Source organism: Stegostoma tigrinum, chromosome 10, assembly GCF_030684315.1.
Source record: "Stegostoma tigrinum isolate sSteTig4 chromosome 10, sSteTig4.hap1, whole genome shotgun sequence".
NCBI classification, from domain to species: domain Eukaryota; kingdom Metazoa; phylum Chordata; class Chondrichthyes; order Orectolobiformes; family Stegostomatidae; genus Stegostoma; species Stegostoma tigrinum.
Window position 1 is genome coordinate 86,291,701 of NC_081363.1, and position 19,609 is coordinate 86,311,309.

Sequence of the window (19,609 nt, forward strand, 5' to 3'; positions counted from 1 at the left end):
AACATCGGATTTTAAAATGTTGTCAGACCGTGTGTTCAGTGTAACTCAAGGAGTGCAGGGGTGATGAGGAAATGGGACTTACTGAGAATTAGGATACAGATGACCTCTATAGCCCGATATCATTGGTCACTGTGTTATTATTACCCAGCCTCATTGCCCCTTTAGCCAGTCACCCACTGCTGGCAAGCATCATCCCCAGAATACAAATTTAACTGGCTGTTTAATGGTATCAGTATTGGAGGGTACACAGCACAAGGATTAGAGAAATTTTTGTGAAGTAGTATATTGAATTACAGAACAAGTGTCTGTTAGTGAGGTGAAGGCAGGACAGGATTCATACAAACTGAGCATTAGGCAGAAACCATAGTCTGTTTACTCTGTAAACAGATTTCATTTGAAACAGCTCACTAATCAAATTCCGGAAGTAGAGACTTTTCAAAAAAAAGTTCTATGAGCTGCGGCAAAGGGAGCTCATAACTGATACTACATAAATGTCTCCCAGAAGTAACGGGGTTATTTCTTCAGCAAAATAGGTGGGGGGCATTTGCATTATGTAGATTGGGGCTGTCAAAATGGAGTTTCAGACCCCAAATGGGGTCATGAGCAACATTCTCTTAAAGCAGTGAGGCTGAGCACATGTGCAGTCGCTCCAATTGGCGTTGGCATGCAAATCACAGTAATGCCCTCCAGTTCCAGAAATTGTCGCAGCCCACAGGTCTCAGAGGGAATGCTGGTCATGCACTCCAAAACAGCAATGGCCAATTCTCTCCCCTTACTCCAATAAGTCTTCTCTCTCTCTCTCTCTCTCTCTCTCCTACCCAACAACACACAACCCCACACACCCTCACTCCTGCCCATCCCCTCCCACCGCTCAGAGGGGTCACAAGCCTGGAGATGAACTCATGGAATCACAGAATCCCTACAGTGTGGGAGCAGGGTATTCGGCCCATCGAGTTCACACTGACCCTCCAAACAGTATCCCACCCTATCCCTGTAACCCTGCATTTCCCATTGCTAATCTATCTGGCCTACTTATCCCTGAAAACGAAAACCAATCCATCTAACATGTATACCTGGAAACTAGACAGGATGTGTAAACTCCAAACAGTTACCGAAGCAGAAATCAAACTTGGGCTCCTGATGCTATGAAGTAGCAATGCTAACCACGGGTGTCAAATTAATTCCAATTATTTATGGCAGAGCAGGCAATGGGTGTCAGGGTGACTGTCACAGCAATTAGCCAATCTTCTCCATTCTGGCCATCATGATGTTCACCCATTTGTATTGCACGTCTGAGATAACATGGTGTGAAGCTGGATAAACACAGCAGGCCAAACAGCGTAAGAGGAGCAGGAAAGCTTGACATTTCAGGTAGGGACCCTTCGTCAGAAATATTCGTGAAGAAGGGTCCCGACCCGAAATGTCAAGCTTCCCTGCTCCTCTGATGCTGCTTGGCCTGCTGTGTTCATCCAGTTTCACACCGTGTTATCTCAGATTCCCTAGCATCGGCAGTTCCTACTATCTCTATATTGCACATCTAGTTTCTTCCACAAAATATTATCTCACCGCTCTGCTGGTTAAGCCGATTGGTTTTGTGACCCTCCCACGGTTTGAAGACCAGATCAGCATGGCTGGCATCTGCTGCTGCCAGAGACCCATCGCGTAGCCCAGGTATTTCAGCTTGGAACTGTGGACCGATGTTAATCCGCCTGAGGGTGGGTGGGGGAGAAAGAAAGTGATGGTAAAGTCTCTAAAAATAGCAGCACCTCCTCTCTTCCACCAACATCACCTTGTACTCTGGCCAAACGTTGGAAGATATCAAGTCCTGATAATTAGCGCCCCATAACAATTTTTCTTTTTAGCATGTGATGTTTCACTGCTGAGTTGGTATGAAAATAACTGAATCCCATCGAGACTTTGAGAAGAAATCTTGCTACTTTCCACAGTAAAAAGAGTTGGCCATTTTGCCTTCTGTGCTTGTTCTGCCATTCCATTACATCACAGAGCCACACAGCACTGAACCAGACCCTTCAGCCCAACTTGTCCATGCTAATCAGGTTTCTTAAACTGTTTTAGTCCCATTTACTTGCATTACACCCATGTCCCTCTAAATCTTTCCTATTCAAGTACCCATCGAGATGTATTTTCAACATTGTAATTGTATCCACCTCTAACATGCTCTCTAGCAGCTCATTCGATATATGCATCACGCTCTGTGTGAAAAAGCTGACCCTGGGTCTGTTGTAAATCTTCCCCCCTCTCACCTTAAACCTATGATCTCTAATTCTGGACTCCCCAGTGATGGGGAAAGGACTCTGACTGTTCACCTTATCTACTCCGTTGTGATTTTAAACCTCTCAGCCTCCTATACTTCAGGGAAAGAACTCTCAATCCCACCCAGTTTCTCCTCATAATTCAAAAACTCCAGTCTCAGTAGCATCCTTGTAATTCATTTTTGCACCCTTTCCAGTTAAATGATATACGCCCTATAGCAGGGCAACCAGGATTACACTCCAAATGTTGCCTTACCCTTTTAATATCTTTTTATACCCCCACAAACAAAAACACGATTTCAATCTTCAAAACTCCAACTGATTGCACCCAGGTCTCTCTTCTCCTGCATTTTTCGAGTTGCACCCTTAATGTTTATAATTTCACTCTATGCTCTTCCTACCAAAATGACTAACTTCACACTTCTCTGCACTCAATCTCACTCTTTTGTGGAATAGGATTCCAGATTTCCATATGCGAGAAACTGCTTCCTGTTTTCAGTTCCAAATGGGCTGATAAAATTTTTTAAGACTGGGCCCCCAGATTACCCTCAACATTACTCCCCTTTCTCTGTATTGAGTCCCAATAAAAAAAAACCGTCATAATGTCATGATTGATAGGCCATTGGTGATGAAGTTACCTGTGCAAGGCACCATGGACTGGATAGCATTACCCCCTTAATTGTCTCTGGTCTCTTTCCAATTTCAGGAAGTGCCCCACTATCTCTCTCATTCTCCCCTTCTACAATGGGTCAACTTCCACACAAGCCTTTAATGCCTGGCAATTCAACCATGACGGATATCAGGCTGAACACAATCCCATCCGTTCTGAGGAAGGGTCACCGGACTCAAAACGTTAACTCTGTTTTCTCCTTCACAGATGCTGCCAAACCAGCTGAGCTTTTCCAGCAACTTTGATTTTGTACAATCCTATCACCACTGCAACATTTATTTCAACACAGGGGATAGGCAGCTCCCCTCCCACAAAAGCCAGTCCACAACCCCAAAACGTACTGAGGCCAGTTAGGAAGCTGGGCTCCCTCTTTCCCACCAGGTAAAAATTGTTATAGCACAGGAGGAGGCAGTTGAATTCATTGCGTTTGTGCTGACTCCCTGCAGCAACAGTTTACCTACAGCAGCTCTCCCATCTTCTCCCTATAACCCTGCACTTTGTTCCTTTCCAGATAACAATCCACTTACCTCAAAGGCCTCAACTGAACCTATCTCCAGCATACAGTCAAGCAACATGTTACAGATCCCTGCTAAGATTATTTTTTCCCCTCGGATTGCTAATGCTCTTTTTGCCAAACCCGTGCCCATGGTTCTCAATCAGAAAAGTTTCCCTCTATCAACTCTGTTCAGTCCCTTTAATCATTTTAAATACCTCCATCAAATCTCCTCTCAACCTTCTCTTCCACGAGGAGAAAAGACCTAGCTTGTCTCATCTATCCAAATGCCTGAGGTTCCTCATCCCTGGAAGCATTCTCATGAATCATTTTTTCACTCTAACACCTTCACATCCTTCCTAAAGTGTGGTGCCCAGAACTGGAAGCAATACTCCAGTTGAGGCTGCACCAGTAGTCTTATACAAGTTTAACATAACTTCCTTACTCTTGTACTCTAAGGCCTCTATTAACAAAGCCTAGGATGCTGTACTCTTTAAACAGTCTCTTAACCTTTCCTGCCATCTTCAGTGAGCATGAAGATCCAGGTCTCACCTCTCCTGCATCTTTCGAATTGCACCCTTAATGTTCATAATTTCACTCTATGCTCTTCCTACCAAAATGAGTAACTTCACACTTCTCTGCACTGAATCTAACTTGCCCGTCCTTTCCACCAACTTGTAGGTATTGTTTTAATGTTCTAAACTACCTCCATCACAGTTCACAACGCATCCAGGTTTTGTATACTCTGCAAATTTTGAAATAGTCCACCACACACCCAACTCTAGGCCATCAATATGAATCACAGGAAGATGAACACTAATTCTGAGGAACTCTATAATAAACCTTACTCCGGTCTGAAAAATATCCAATAATCACGGTCTGTTTTTGTCACTTAGCCAATCCCATATCCATTTTGTTACCATCCCTTTTATTCCCAGAATCTTGACTTTCCTCAGTCTGTTGTGTGGCACTGTATCAAACACCTCAAATTCCACGGATGTAACATCAACATATAACCCTTCTCAACTCTGCAACTCCCATTAAAAAAATTCAGCCAAGTTAATTAAACATGACTTATCCAATAACAAATCTGTGCTGGCGTTCTGTAATTAGTTGCCTAAGTGGCTATTAATTTTTTCCCTGGTAATCTAAGTTAGCTTAGTTATCAGTTTATGAAGCTTCCCTTCCACTGAGGTTAACATGACTAGACTGTACTTGCTGGGTTTATCTTTACACATTTTTATTTTGAAAGTGTGTAACATTTGTCCAGTCCTCTGGCACGGTCTATATCTAAAAGGGGGCAGAAAATCATGGCCCATTTTTCTGTAATTCCCGCCCTTACTTCCCTGGATGCATCTCATAAGGTCCTGATGCATTATCAACTGCGTATCCAATTTCATCTAATCTTTTATGGCTCCTTAAAAATACCCAAATTATCTCCTCTTCCATCGTGATGTGGGCAACATTATGTTCCTTGGTAAAGACAGATGCAAACTATTAATTTAACATCTCAGCTGTGCCTCTGCCTCCATGTATAAATCCTCTTTCAGTCCCTCACTGGCTCACTCTATCTATTTAATCACCCTCTCACTCTTCTAAATGACATTGGTCTCTGTTTTATGTCAGCTGCCAGTATCTTTTCATACTCTCGCTTTGATTCCCTTTCTTGTTTTAGAGCTTTCAATTTCAAATTTGGTTTCCAGATGCATTATCCACTTGATAGCTGTTATAATCTGATTTCTAGTGACGTCCTGTACCACTTTTCAACAGAAAGCCAGGGTGTATAAAAACAGAAGAATATAAAGATAACCTTTTGCGGTTACTTACGGTTCGATGCTTGCTGGTGTGGCTTCATTCATGAGGGAGAGAACCGGAGGGGGAGTATCAGCACTGTCTAGAGGAGAGAAAATTTTTACAATTGTCACAACCACATGAAAGACCTAGAGCGAAAACCCATAGGCTACATGTACTTCATCTTCTATCGACTATGCTAGACTTACAACTTGCATTTATACAGGGCCAGTAACAAGAGCAAAATACGCCAATGTGCTTCATGAAGGACAAAAATTAAAACATGTGGTCACATCCCTCCTAATTCAGTCAACATCCTGCAGTCCTACAATCCTTTGAGGTTCCTGGGACTGTCCAATTCTGGCCTTTTGCACTACTTTACAATCTCCTTCGTTCCAGAACTGGTGGCAGTGCCTCTGGCCATTGAGATCCTCATTTCCGGAATTTCAAATAAAAACGTCTCAAACTCTCCCTCCAGCTTAAAGAATCTCTGTCAAAGCTACAGTTTGACCAAATTTCTGGCTACCGTTCCTAAGTAAGTGTTTCAGTGTAAAGTTTAGTTCGACAGTTCTCTTTGGGACATTTTACTACTTAAAATGCTAAATGCACATTATTGGTGTGTGGGAGTGGGAAGGGAATGGGAGGGAGGAGTGAGAGGGAAACCACGGGAGGATAGGGAACAAGACAGTGCTGGTAGGAGGAGACAGATAGCAAAGGACAGAGACAGGGGTGAGAGAGAGAGAGGGGAGTATAGAGAGAGAGAGAGAGAGAGAGAGAGAGAGAGAGAGAGAGAGAGAGAGAGAGAGAGAGAGAGAGAGAGAGAGAGAGAGAGAGAGGAGAGAGAGAGAGAGAGAGAGAGAGAGAGAGACAGCAATGGGATAGAGGTGGTGGGGATGGGCAAGAATAAGGCAAGGAGAGAGAGAAAACACACAGCAGAGATCTAGAAATAGAATAATCATTCTAAGTTAGGACGTAGTATAGAAGGACTTCTAGAGATAGGTACTACAATCAATTCAATTTTTTTCATAATCCAAATCTCTTCCCACACAGAATTTAGTTCCAGATGGACACAAATCCAGAATAGTAACCACACTGCTGGCTATGGCGTTTGATACAGAAAGTCCACACTGCCATCATAACTCATTCCTGAAATCTCAGTGCCAGCACAGTGACAACTAAGTACCATTGGTTCTAAAATGGAAGGTTGAACATGTTGAACACCTCCCCACAATACAATATTGCAGCTGAGTAAGAACAGTCGTAGGACAAAGAACTCACTTGATTGGCTTAAAGATGCTTTTGGCGTTGATCTTGGTGTGACCGGCTGAGATGAGTTACTTGAAGATGACAGGAAAGCGTTGAAGTACAATCCTGAGCCCTCCCGCATGGGACTGAGGATAGGTGGGGGTGTGTAGGGTGGAGGCTGAAAGTTCTTGTCCATGGGATGGTCAAGTAATCTGACTGGCGAGCGCAGGTTGCTCTGATAAAGCGTGCCAGGCGGGTAAGTGATGACAGAGACATGGTTGAGGGGCTTGGGTGGAATGAAGAGAGGCTCTGGTCTTGGTCGCCGTTTCAGCTTTGCTGTCAGGTTCACATGACCTCTGGAGCTAGCATTCTCCTGTAAAGATAGGCAATACGTTTTATTCAGACACAACAAACTGTACAGTGAAACTTGCAAATTCTGGATACCCTCGGGACTGGCACCAGCTGTCTTTACTTTCAGACTGGTCACTATCTGTCATGTACAGATTCTCAGGAAAATGAAGAGGTCTTTACCCAGCATCCACAACAGTACAGAAACCACTCTATCAAGCATGTCTTCATTGCCAGAGATAGGGCACTTTCTCTGCCACTGTGAATGCTGGGTAAAGAGCGCACCATTCTACAAGAGAAGATCCTTTTCTAAACACCCACTGTAACCACATGCTGATCTCATGAGAACAAAAGAAGCAAGAGGAAAAATGTGACAGTGTTTATGATTGACATCTGAACATTTCAGATAAGCCACCTTTGCATGAGTTTATGTTTTGTGATTCAAGTATTGACATAGAATTACAGCAAATTTTAACCGGCCAATTTCAGCTCCATTGGCGCTTCCTCCCTTCTTTTCTCATCTAAATCTCCCACCATTTATATTCATTTTCCCTCTTATGGTTGTCTAGTTTCCCCTTAAGGTGGCCAATGGAATGCTATACTTTCTTCACTTCTGGGATTGTGGGCATCACTGGCTGGGCTAGAATTTATTTCTCATTCCTAGTTGCCCTTGAGGTGGTAGTGGTGGTGAGTTGCATTCTTGAACCGCTGCAGTCCATGTGCTGTAGGTAATCCCACAATGCCCTTGGGAAGGGGGTTCCAAGATTTTGCCATGGCAAAAGTGAAGGAATGGTGATATATTTCCAAGTTAGTATAGTGAGGAATTAAACATATATGCAAGGATGTTGTGCTTCTGTTCACACAAAACATTGGTGAGATCGCATCAATACTCTTTTCTCCTCATAACTTTCCTCCTATCTTTCTATCAAGAACAAAAATGGATACAATACAGTGAGTAGAGAGATAATAGGAACTGCAGATGCTGGAGAATTCCAAGATAATAAAATGTGAGGCTGGATGAACACAGCAGGCCAAGCAGCATCTCAGGAGCACAAAAGCTGACGTTTCGGGCCTAGACCCTTCATCAGAGAGGGCTCTCTGACGAAGGGTCTAGGCCCGAAACGTCAGCTTTTGTGCTCCTGAGATGCTGCTTGGCCTGCTGTGTTCATCCAGCCTCACATTTTACAATACAGTGAGTACCTTAGTCCAAGTTAATATATATTGTAAGTTGTTTAGGCTTCAGTTCTAATTGCACTAGTTACAGTTTGCCAACCCGAGAATGATCTATTTATCTTAACCCTCCATTTCCTGTTAGTTAGGCAATCCTCTCTCAATGATAACATATCGTCTCCAATACCAAGAGATAACAAGAACTGCAGATGCTAGAGTCAAAGATAACAGTGTGCTGCTGGAAGAACACAGCAGGCCAGGCAACATCAGAGGAGTAGGAAAGTCGACATGTTGGGTTAGGACCCTTCTTCAGAAATTGGGGGGGCGGGGGGTGAAAGCTAGGAAATAAAGAGAGAGGAGGGTGGGGCTGGGAAGATAGGTGGGAAGGTGATAGGTGAATGCAGGTAGGGAGTGGTGGGGATTGGCCAGTGAGGTGGGAGGAGCGGATAGGTGGAGGAGAAGATGGACAGGCTGTGTCAGATCAAGGAGGCGGGGATCAGAGGGAGGGTTGGTCGTGGGACAACCCTGGCCTCATCCCACGTCCAACCCTCCCTCTCATCCTCACCTACCTTCCCCAGCCCATGCCTCCTTTCTCTATTTATTTCTGAGCTCCCTTCCACCCCACCCCTGAAGGAGAGTCCTGACCTGAAACATTAACTTTGCTGCTCCTCTGTTGTCCGGCCTGCTGCGTTTCTCCAGCTCCACATTGTTACCTCCAATACCAAGATGTTATCTTGTGCATGAACTTAATTTGACACCCTATCAAGGGTCTTTTGGAAACTGAAATACTCAACATCTATAGGTTCCCCTTTATCCATGCTGCTTGTTAAATCCTTAAAGAATTCGAACAAATTTCACAAATATAATGTTGTTTTCACAAAACTGTGGTGATGCTGGCTCATTATATTAGGATTTTCCTAATGTGCTGATGCTGTCCCCTCAATCTTAGATTCAAGCATGTTCCCAATGACAGATGCTAAGTTAACTAGCCAACAGTTTCCGCTTTTTTTTGTCTCCTCCTTTCTTGAACAGAAGTTTTACTTTACACAGGACATGAGTTTCACTGGTTAGGCTGACATTTATTGTTCATTGAACATGCCCCAGACAAGGTGGTGGTAAGCTGCCTTCTTAAACCACTTCAGCTCTTGAGTGTGTAAGTACCTACATTGCTGTTAAGGAAGGAGTTCCCGGATTTTGACCCAATGACATTATTCCTTCAACAATAATAACTGCACGTCAGGATGGTGTGCGGCTCAGAGAGGAACAAGCAGGTGATGATGTTTCCATGCACCTGCTGCTAATGTCCTTCTTGGTGATAGAGATCGCAGATTTCGAAGATGCTGCTGAAGGAGCTTTGGTGAGTGCATCTGGTACACTCTGCTATTGCTATGCACTGATGGTGGAGGCAGTGACCAATCAAGGTGTTACACTGAATGCCAATCAAGTAGGTTCCTTTGTCCTGGATGGTGTCAAGCTTCTTTTTGTTGCTAGTGCTTCACTCATCCACGCAAGTGGTGAGTGTTCCATCACATCGATCTTGGAGTTGAGGTTCCTTGAGTTACAGATGCTTACTCCATATGTAGGTGCTGGTGGTCACACTGGTGTCCACTAGCTCCCACATGTTACAGCTGCATTACATATGTTTGCTGTGCAGCTGTAATTATTCAACTAATTAGGTCTACTTATTAATTATTATCACACAACTACTGAGTGTTGTTTAACTAATTAAGATATAATTGGAATATCTTCCCACTAAGTATAAACCATTGCTGCAATATAGAGGTGTAAAGTCTCTGCCCTTTGAGATGGTCTGGCAAACCACCTCATGTCCCTATTCAGGAAGGTGGCTCACCATCACCATCTAAGGGTGGGCAACAAACATCTCTTTGCCAGTGATAACTACATCAGCTGCAAAAAATACACAGACAATAATTTGAATGGACCATTTTCACTCCATTTCAGCAAGTGTTTTGTACAAGGTCAGTCCACCGATATTTTCTGAAGAGGTAACCCGACCTTTCAAATGGCTCAAAAATCTGAAATAGTGCGTGTGACATAAATCGAAGCATTAAAAAGTTTAAGGTAATGACTTAAATGAAGGAAACAAAAACAAGGTGGTAAATTTACAGATGACATAAATATTAGGAAAGTATATTATGTAGGTGACATAATAGAGAAATAAAAGCCAAAAGTGCTGGAGAAACTTAATTGGTCTGAGGAAGATTAATTTCAAATTCAAAACGTTAACTCTGTTTCTATCTCCACAGATGCTGCCACACCTCAAGATTCTCCAGCATTCTCTGTGTTTGTTTCAGATCTCCAGCAGCTGCAGTATTTTGATTTTGACATAATAAAGATGCAGACGGATAAAGTAAGTGGACAAAAATCTGGCAAATGGGTATAATATTGGAAAATTAACGTTCTTCATTTTAGCAGGAAGAATTTATAAAAAAGGTAGTACTAAAGTGTAGAACAACTGCAGAATTCAGACTGTGAAAAATCTAGATAGATAGCATGAGCCACAAAATGCTGGTATGTAGTACAGCAAGTGGTTAATAAGACTAATGGAATGGTACACTTAAAAATTCATTTGTGGAATTGGGCTAAAATTTATTGCTCATTTTTAGTTGCCCTTGAGAAGGTGAGCTGCCTTCTTGGACTGCTTCAATCCATATACTCTGGATAGACCTAGGGAGGGAGTTCAGGATTTTGCTGGAGCAATAGTGAAGCAACAGCAATATATTTCCAAATCAGGATAGTGAGGAATTGAACATATACGCAAGGATGTTACGCTCCTGTTACATAAAGCATTGGTGAAACCACATCTTGAATACTGTGATAATAAAATGTGAGGCTGGATGAACACAGCAGGCCAAGCAGCATCTCAGGAGCACAAAAGCTGACGTTTCGGGCCTAGACCCTTCATCGGATGAAGGGTCTAGGCCCGAAACGTCAGCTTTTGTGCTCCTGAGATGCTGCTTGGCCTGCTGTGTTCATCCAGCCTCACATTTTATTATCTTGGAATTCTCCAGCATCTGCAGTTCCCATTATCTCTTGAATACTGTGTGCAGTTTTGTCTCCTATTTAGAAAAGGGTGTCAATGTTTTGCAGATGATTCAAAGGAAGTCCATTAAATCATTAGCTGGAATGAGTGGTTTGTCTTGTATTAAAAGGTTGGACAAACCAGGCTTGTTTCTACTGGAGTTTAGAAGAATGAGGAGCAACTTAACTGATGTTTATAAGATCCCAACTAGTTTTGACAAGGTGGATGTGGAAATAATATGGGTCAGTCTAGAACTAAGGGACACTTTTAAAATCAGGGGTTACCCTTTCGGGGCAAAGATGAGGAAATTTTGTTTTTCCCTAGGAGGGCTGTCCAACTTTGGAACACTGTGCCTCAGGAAGGGGAGTATTTGAACATTTTTATGCTGGAGGTCGATAGATACCCCCGTCTGACAAGAATCAAAGCGTTATTGGGAGTACATGAGAATGTGGGATTCAGAACGCAAATAGACCAGTCATCATCTCACTGAATAGCGCAACAAACTTGAAAGGTTGAATGGCCCACTCCTGGTCTGAGTTAATGTGTGTCTGGCAGATCAAAAGCTCCAAAAGTGAATCTTCAAACATTTGGTCACTTCCCTGAAATCACCTGACCCTGCCTCAGTTCAGTCCACCTACTACTGAGACTCTCATCCACGACTTTAAAATCAAATGTTCAAATGCTGCTCTAGTTGGCTTCCCAGTTTTCACCTTTCATAAAGTGGAGATCATCCAGAATTTTTCTGCCTGTTCTTTAACCTGCAACATGACTGGTTACCCATTACCCCTTGTGTTTGCTGGTCTACATTTTAAGAATGGGAGCCAATGTCTTAGCACAAAAATTTTTCACCTCATATTCATTCATATTCATATACGCTCCCTATATCCGTAAATCGTTCTATCCTGCTACTGTCTTGGTTATCAAATGCATCCTTAATTTAAATCACTCCACTATCGTATTCATTGCTAAGCTTTAGAATTCCCTCACTAACCCTCTCCACCTTACTCTTCTCTTTAAGACACTCTTCAAAATGCACATCTTCACCCATTCTAACATCTTCTATGGCTCATTGTCAAAAGTCACCCTAGATAATCCCTTATGGAGGTTGACTAATAGTGAGGGTGATACTTATCAACTGCATTAGGGCATGGGCTAAAAATAAGGCAGGCTGAGAATAAGCAGAAAAGGGACAGATAGAGTTTAATCTAGCAAATAGACAAAATGTATTTTAGCAGAAGAGAAAGAAGGAGGGCAATGTAAATTTAAAAGCACAGTTCTAAAGATTATGTGTAGGGACAGGAACTGTACAGCATATCAGAAAATATTGAGAGTGTGGTTTTCAAAGTATATGGGACTTAGGGCTTCACAAATAAAGGCACTGAGTGCAAAAGGAGGTAGTGTATAAAGTTGTGGCTAGGTCACAGCTAGAGTCTTGGGTCCAATTCATGTCACCCTATTGTAGGAAGGTGATGTGGGTTCTCGAAGTTGCCAGATTTGTTTGAGGAATGGGGATTTTACCACAATTGGAGAAGCTGAGGTTGTTCTCCTTGAAACAAAGGAGATTGAGGGGAGAATTGACTTAAGTGTACGAGATAGTGACTGGTTTAGGCAAATAGTCACTAAGTCTGTTTGTGTGATCTAATTTCTGTCTGCTTTCTTGCTTCACATCATTGACCCTGGGCATAATCGTTAGAACTGTGCTGTTAAGTTTACACTGCCCTCCTTCTTTCTCTTCTGCTAAGTATATAGGAAACATATTCGGACTTGATGGTACTAGAACAAGGGGACAAAGTCTTCGGAAGCTTTGGGCAGTAGATATACGGAAGGATACATGGAAGAACTTGCTTACACTAAAACGCACTGCTTATGAAGTTTGGTGTAAGTAGGGACAACACATAGAACATAGAACATTGCAGCACAGTACAGACCCTTCGGCCCTCGATGTTGTGCCGACCTGTCATACCGATCTCAAGCCCATCTAACCTACACTATTCCATGTACGTTCATACGTTTATCCAATGACAACTTAAATGAACCTAAAGTTGGCGAATCTACTACTGTTGCAGGCAAAGCATTCCATTCCCTTACTACTCTCTGAGTAAAGAAACTACCTCTGACATCTGTCCTATATCTTTCACCCCTCAATTTAAAGCTATGCCCCCTCGTGCTCGCTGTCACCATCCTAGGAAAAAGGCTCTCCCTATCCACCCTATCTAACCCTCTGATTATTTTATATGTTTCAATTAAGTCACCTCTCAACCTTCTTCTCTCCAATGAAAACAGCCTCAAGTCGCTCAGCCTTTCCTCATAAGACCTTCCCTCCATACCAGGCAACATCCTAGTAAATCTCCTCTACATCCTTTCCAAAGCTTCCACATCCTTCTTATAATGTGGTGACCAGAACTGTACGCAATATTCCAAGTGCGGCCACACCAGAGTTTTGTACAGCTTCACCATAACCTCTTGGTTCCAGAACTCGATCCCTCTATTAATAAAAGCTAAAACACTGTATGCCTTCTTAACAACCCTGTCAACCTGGGTGGCAACTTTCAAGGATCTGTGTACATGGACACCAAGATCTCTCTGCTCATCTACACTGCTAAGAATCTTACCATTAGCCCTGTACTTTACCTTCTGGTTACTCCTACCAAAGTGCATCACCTCACACTTGTCTGCATTAAACTCCATTTGCCACCTCTCAGCCCAGCTCTGCAGCTTATCTACGTCTCTTTGCAACCTACAGCATCTTTCATCACTATCCACAACTCCACTGACCTTAGTGTTGTCTGCAAATTTACTAACCCATCCTTCTACTCCCCCATCCAGGTCATTTATAAAAATGACAAATAGCAGTGGACCCAACACCGACCCTTGCGGTACACCACTAGTAACTGGTCTCCAGGATGAACATTTCGCATCAACTACCACCCTCTGGTCTTCTTTCAGCAAGCCAATTTCCGATCCATTTTTTTTCTTTCCGACAAGTACCTTTTAATTTATTCTTACATGCTAAAAAGGAATAAATTACACTGTTAAAGTACTTCCAGCAATAAAAGATTTCAGCTGGGCCAGAATCGCAGCCAGCAACAGTTGCTATTTCTGCTCTGTACACCTTGACTGCAAAACATCAGTTAATTTTCATTCATTTTACAAGATCAAAAAGATATGAAAAGGAAATCAAGTCAGCAGTTGAGAGAAAGGGCTACAGGGACACAGCAGGGGGAATAGGACTGACTGGATTGTTCTACAGGCAGCTGGCGTGGACTGCATGCCATAACCACTTTGTGGGTTTACAATATCAGAAAGATTATATATATAAATGTGCAGCATTAGAACAGCGTGTTACCTGGACCGAATGTTCTGTTCCTGACCCTCTACTCAGTCTTCGTCTGCGGGTGGGTAATAGAGATTGATTGAGCTCTGATAGATCCCTTTCGTTTGCCAAGTTGCCCTGGGATTCCCCATCCTCTTTCTTGTCAGTGCTGGTTGTAACAGGGTCCATCTTTCGGACTGGCACGGACACTGGTATTACAAGTGGCAGCAAGCAGCTGTCATCGAGCCGACCTCTGGAACTCGCAGGCACTGCAGGGACCTTTGAGTGGCCAGCAGCCAAGCTATTCCTTTCTTCTTGGGAGTTGTTCTCTCCAAGCTGAAAGAGAAGGAAAAAAAAAAGCACTTGATTTTAATCTTCTATTCCCAAAAATGTGAAGCAAGAAAGCACTCAGAAATTAGACCACATAAACAGGCATAGTGACTCATGAGTCTATGCTAGTGCTTATGTATGTGCATATATCATCTCAAGTTAGTTTTTAGGTACAGGAGGTGATTATGGTGGCTAATGGAATGCAATCCTCTATTACGCAAAGAGTTGAATATTAAAGTAAAGATGTTATAATTCAGTTGTACAGGGCATCACTGAAACTACATCTCAAGTTCTTTGTGCAATTTTGGTCTCCAGTTTCGACGGGGGGTGGGGGTGGGGGGCTTTACTAGATCTCTTTTGAGACTGGTCTTGTTTCTACTGGGGTCTCGAAGAATGAGGGGGTGACTTGATTGAAGTGCTTAAGATCCCAAACAGTCTTGACAAGATGGGTGTGTGGAAGTGCATTTCCTCCTGTGAATGTGGCCAGAACTAGTGGCTATTATTTAAAAATTAAGGGTCATCCTTTTAGGACAGAGATGAAGCGAGTTTTTTCTTAGAGGGTTGTGTGACTCTGGGATTTTCTGTAGTGAATGCAAGATCATCAAATATTTTTATGGCAGAGTTTGGATAGAAAGATAAGGGAATTAAGGGTTATTGGGGATAAATGTAAAATTTAGGACATAAGCAGATCATCATAACCTTTCAGTGGCAGAACAGATGATAGACTGAATGGTCTACTTCTGCTCCTAATCTCCTCCTGCTTGATTTCCTTTCATCAAACCTTATATTTTCTCCTTCATTTGTTTATCCAGCTTTCCCTTAAATGGATTCCCCCATGCTATTTACCCCACGATAACAAGTTCCACAGTCTAACCTAAAACAGAAGTGCTGAAGATGTTCAGTGGGTCTGGCAGCATCCATGGAGGGAGACAAACAGGGTTAACATTCTGGAGGTTGACATGACTCCTCTGTGGGATTGAAGGGATGATAAAAATGGATGAATTTAAACCAGATACACATGGCAAAGAGAAACAGAATTGAAATGGAGGATAGAGTTTACGGTCTGATGTCCCCCCTCAACATCAAGTCTTGAAAGCTTGAGGATGCCATTTAGGAGAGAGACAAGGAGAATTTATTTTACCCAGAATGTGATGCACATTTGGAATTCTATACTCAATGGGCTGTGGGAGCTCAGTCTTTTGAACATGTTTCAAGTAGAAATTGATAGGTTACTGATTACCCATTATGTAAAGGGTTAAGGAAGACAGCATGGATAAAAGTGTTCAATCAATCAGTCATGATCACATCAAATGGTGGACCAGGCGTGAGGGACTGAATGGCCTCCTCTTGTTCCCGAGGCTGTAAGAAGTGTTTCATTGGAAAATGTTGCTCGTGTTGAGCTTCACTGAAGTAGGACAAGGAAGTGTGAGCATAAGACCGGGCCGGAGAATCAAAGCAAGGGACTGGGGGAGGTGGGGTGGACAGGATCAAGTTAGTGAACTGAGTGGAGGTGCTCTGTAAAGTGCTCCACACCCACTCAGGTGTCTTTCTCCCCAGTGTAGAGGCGACCACATTGTCAGCTATGAGTACAGCAGACTAGATTGAAAGAAGTACAAGTAGCTGCTTAACCTGAAGATGGTGTTTGAGGCCTAGGACAGTGAGCAGGGAGGAGATAAAAGAATTAGTATTACACTTCCTAGGACTGCACGGAAGATGAGTGACGGCGAGGGTCTGGGAGTTATAGAGGAACGGACCCGAGTGTCACAGAAGGAATGCTCCCTATAGGATACTGACAGGGGAAGAAGGCGAAGATGTTTTTGCTGTTGACAAGATTCTGGAGGTGGTGGAAATGCCAAAGTATGATCCTTTGAAAATGAAAGATGGTGAGGTGGAGCGTGATGTCAAGGCCAGCCCCATCGTGATTCTAAGGGGTTGTGGGGAGAGGGAGGGGGGCTGAAGGCAGAAATGCAAGTGAGAGGTGGGGAATCCTTGAAGAAAACGGAACGCATTGAAAATGCTGTTGTGGAATATAGAATCATCAGAACAGGTGTGACAAAGATGGAGATACTGGGAGACTGGGAAAGCAGTCCTTACAAGAAGCAGAGATAACAAAGTGTGGAGCTGGATGAACACAGCAGGCCAAACAGCGTCTCAGGAGCACAAAAGCTGACGTTTCGGGCCTAGACCCTTCATCATGCTCTCTGATGAAGGATCTAGGCCCAAAATGTCAGCTTTGGTGCTCCTGAGATGCTGCTTGGCCTGCTGTGTTCATCCAGCTCCACACTTTTGTTATCTTGGATTCTCCAGCATCTGCAGTTCCCATTATCTCTCTTACAAGAAGCAGAGTCAGTGTAGTCCAGTACAAAAGAAATATAGTCATATCTGTTTCAATGATGCAACCTAATCTTCCCCTGAGGCATTTTACAGCCTTCGGGACTCAACATTAAGTTCAATAACTTCAGAACATTAACATTGTGATTACATTCCTTCACACCCTAGTGTCTTGTTCAATGTGTTTGCTTTAAGCAAGCTGACTGACTTTCTACTGTTCACACCCACACTTACATCTATTTGCATCTCTATCAGTCCTCTCCAATACGAGCACTCCTGTTGTCTTTTGCTCTGGGCACCCTCACCATCTATTCCACTTGCTTCTCCTTTCTTTGTCAACATCATAAAAAACTATGTTTGCCGAAGAAGAGACACATCAGACTCAAACATTAACTGTTCCTCTCTCCACAGACACTGCTCTACCAGCCACATGTCTCCCTTTTATTGTTTCAGACTGCCAGCATCTACTTTTACTTTTCCACATTCTCTCCACTTTCTGGGAAAGACATTCATCCTGAATTTCCTATTGGATTTTAGTACCTTGTATCCATGAACTCTCATTTTGAATTCTCTTACAAACAGAAATATTCCCTCTACTCTAGCAACCGTTACATCTTTCTGATCATCTCAATAATCTCCAACATCAGCTTTCTGGATGCAAATCACAAGGTTAATCAATCTACTGATGTACTGATAACGTCTTTATACCATCAGTTATCTTAGTTGACTGAACAGCTGGTTTGTGATGCAGAGTAATGACAACAGCATAGGTTCAATTCCCACATTGGCTGAGGTCATAACAATGGATTTTCCTTCTCAACCTCTCCCCTCACTTGTGCAAGAGCGACCCTCAGGTTAAACCACCACCAGCTGTCGCTCTCTGGTGTGGTAAGACAATGCTGACTACACCATCTCCATAGAATCATAGAATCTGTACCATGCAGAAGCAGGCCATTTCGCCCACTGAGTCCACACTGGCCCTCCAAACAGCATCCCACCCAAACCCACTCCCCATAACCCTGCCTCTCCCACGGCTAACCTGCACTTCCGAACACTATGGGCAATTTAGCATGGCTAATCCAACTAACTTGCACATTTTGGACTGTGGGAGGGAACCAAAGCACGCAGAAAAAACCCACACAGACACAGGGAGAACATGCAACTCCATACGGATCGTTGCCCGAGGTTCGAATTGAACCCAGGCCCCTGGCGCTGTGAGCTAGCAGTGCTAACCACTGAGCCATCTCCAGTGCTACAGATTTTTCTATTACATGGACTAGAAGTGTGTGTGGTGCTCCAAGTGCTGTCCAACAAAGAACATAAATTTTGCTTTTCTAAAGCAGTTCTCATGCCCACAGTAAGGTCCAAACCACTTAACAACCAGGAAAGTGCTTTTTAAACAGCAGGAAACTGACAGCCAGTTTATGCACAGCAAGCTCCCACAAACAGCAGCCTGATAACAGCCAAAGAATGTGACCTGGTGCATTTGGCTGAACAACAACAAATCTGAACCCAGGAAACCACACAAAAAGTCAATAATGACAAAACTGCAGGGGGGTGGGAGAAGAGATCTAACACATCCTAGAGCTTCTGTTTTTGCAGAACTGTGCAGTACGTATTTCTAGTCAACGAACCAGAGGGGTGGCTTTAGTTTTAAAGGTAGAGAGTCATTGTGCGATGCCTGAAAAAGTGGCAGGAACAGCTTCAATAGTAACTTTTGAAAGGCAATTGAATGAACACTAAGAGGGAGGAACATTTTCAGGGTAAGAGCTGGGATGTTGGGGGGGGGGGGGGGGGGGGGAAACAGCTTCCTAAGAGCCACAAGAAAGATAACATGCCTCTTCTTGTCATGCGTATAACAACGCGTCGTATACATCGTATGACTGCCAAATGGAACTTTGGGGATGATGCGCTCACTGCATTTTATATCCTCAAAGTAATTTGTTTTTGGTCACTGCAGTTCAAAGGAGTCACAAAGAGTTTCTTCTACACATTTTACTGGTTTGGCCCAGCCACTGCTAGGTTTTGAATTGTTATAGGGATCCTAAAATTGTGCAAGGTGCTACATAAATTCACATATTTTCTCCTATATTGTGGCCTTTTAGATAGCAAGGTGGTAGGGGGCACCATTAAGTCTCTCAGAAGCAAGCCTGCGGTTCACACAGCCAAGGGTCACCTCTTCATCCAGCAGTCAGCCTGCTCTTCTCCAGCACACTATTTGAGGAGGTCCACCAGTCCCCCGTGACCCAACCCCATATATCTGCTGCTCATTGCCTTTTTTAGTGGGAGAGAGATGTTACTTAGTTTGTTTCAGTCTCTCCTGAATCAGTATATTGTGGGTTCAGGCTCCACTACAGAAACCAGAGCCAGTAATTCAGTCCAACTCTCCACCCATTGCCGTGGGAATGCTACAGAATCAGCGGTGCCCTCTTTCGGCGGTGACATTAGACCTAGTCTCCTCTCCTGGTTGGACAGTGAAGATCCCAGATGGGTATGAAGAAAAGCAAGAAGAATTTTTGATAAATTCTAACAAATTAGAATTTTTCAAAAAAAAAAGTGAAAAGTGACCAAGTGGATGGATGAGTGAAGTTCAATTGACATA

The 19,609-nt window shown here is 43.2% G+C and overlaps 1 protein-coding gene across 6 annotated transcripts in view; it reads right to left on the reverse strand.

The window, feature by feature from the left end:
* mideasb (mitotic deacetylase associated SANT domain protein b) overlaps positions 1-19,609 on the reverse strand; it is a 76,304-nt gene that overhangs the window by 11,985 nt on the left and 44,710 nt on the right. For all 6 annotated transcript variants that reach the window (XM_048537273.2, XM_048537274.2, XM_048537268.2 and 3 more), the window contains 4 exons: positions 14,380-14,682; positions 6,506-6,845; positions 5,264-5,330; positions 1,567-1,709 (listed from right to left, as the gene is read on the reverse strand). In XM_048537273.2, coding sequence (XP_048393230.2) covers positions 1,567-1,709; positions 5,264-5,330; positions 6,506-6,845; positions 14,380-14,682 — 853 coding nt within the window. The remainder of the gene's footprint in view (positions 1-1,566; positions 1,710-5,263; positions 5,331-6,505; positions 6,846-14,379; positions 14,683-19,609) is intronic.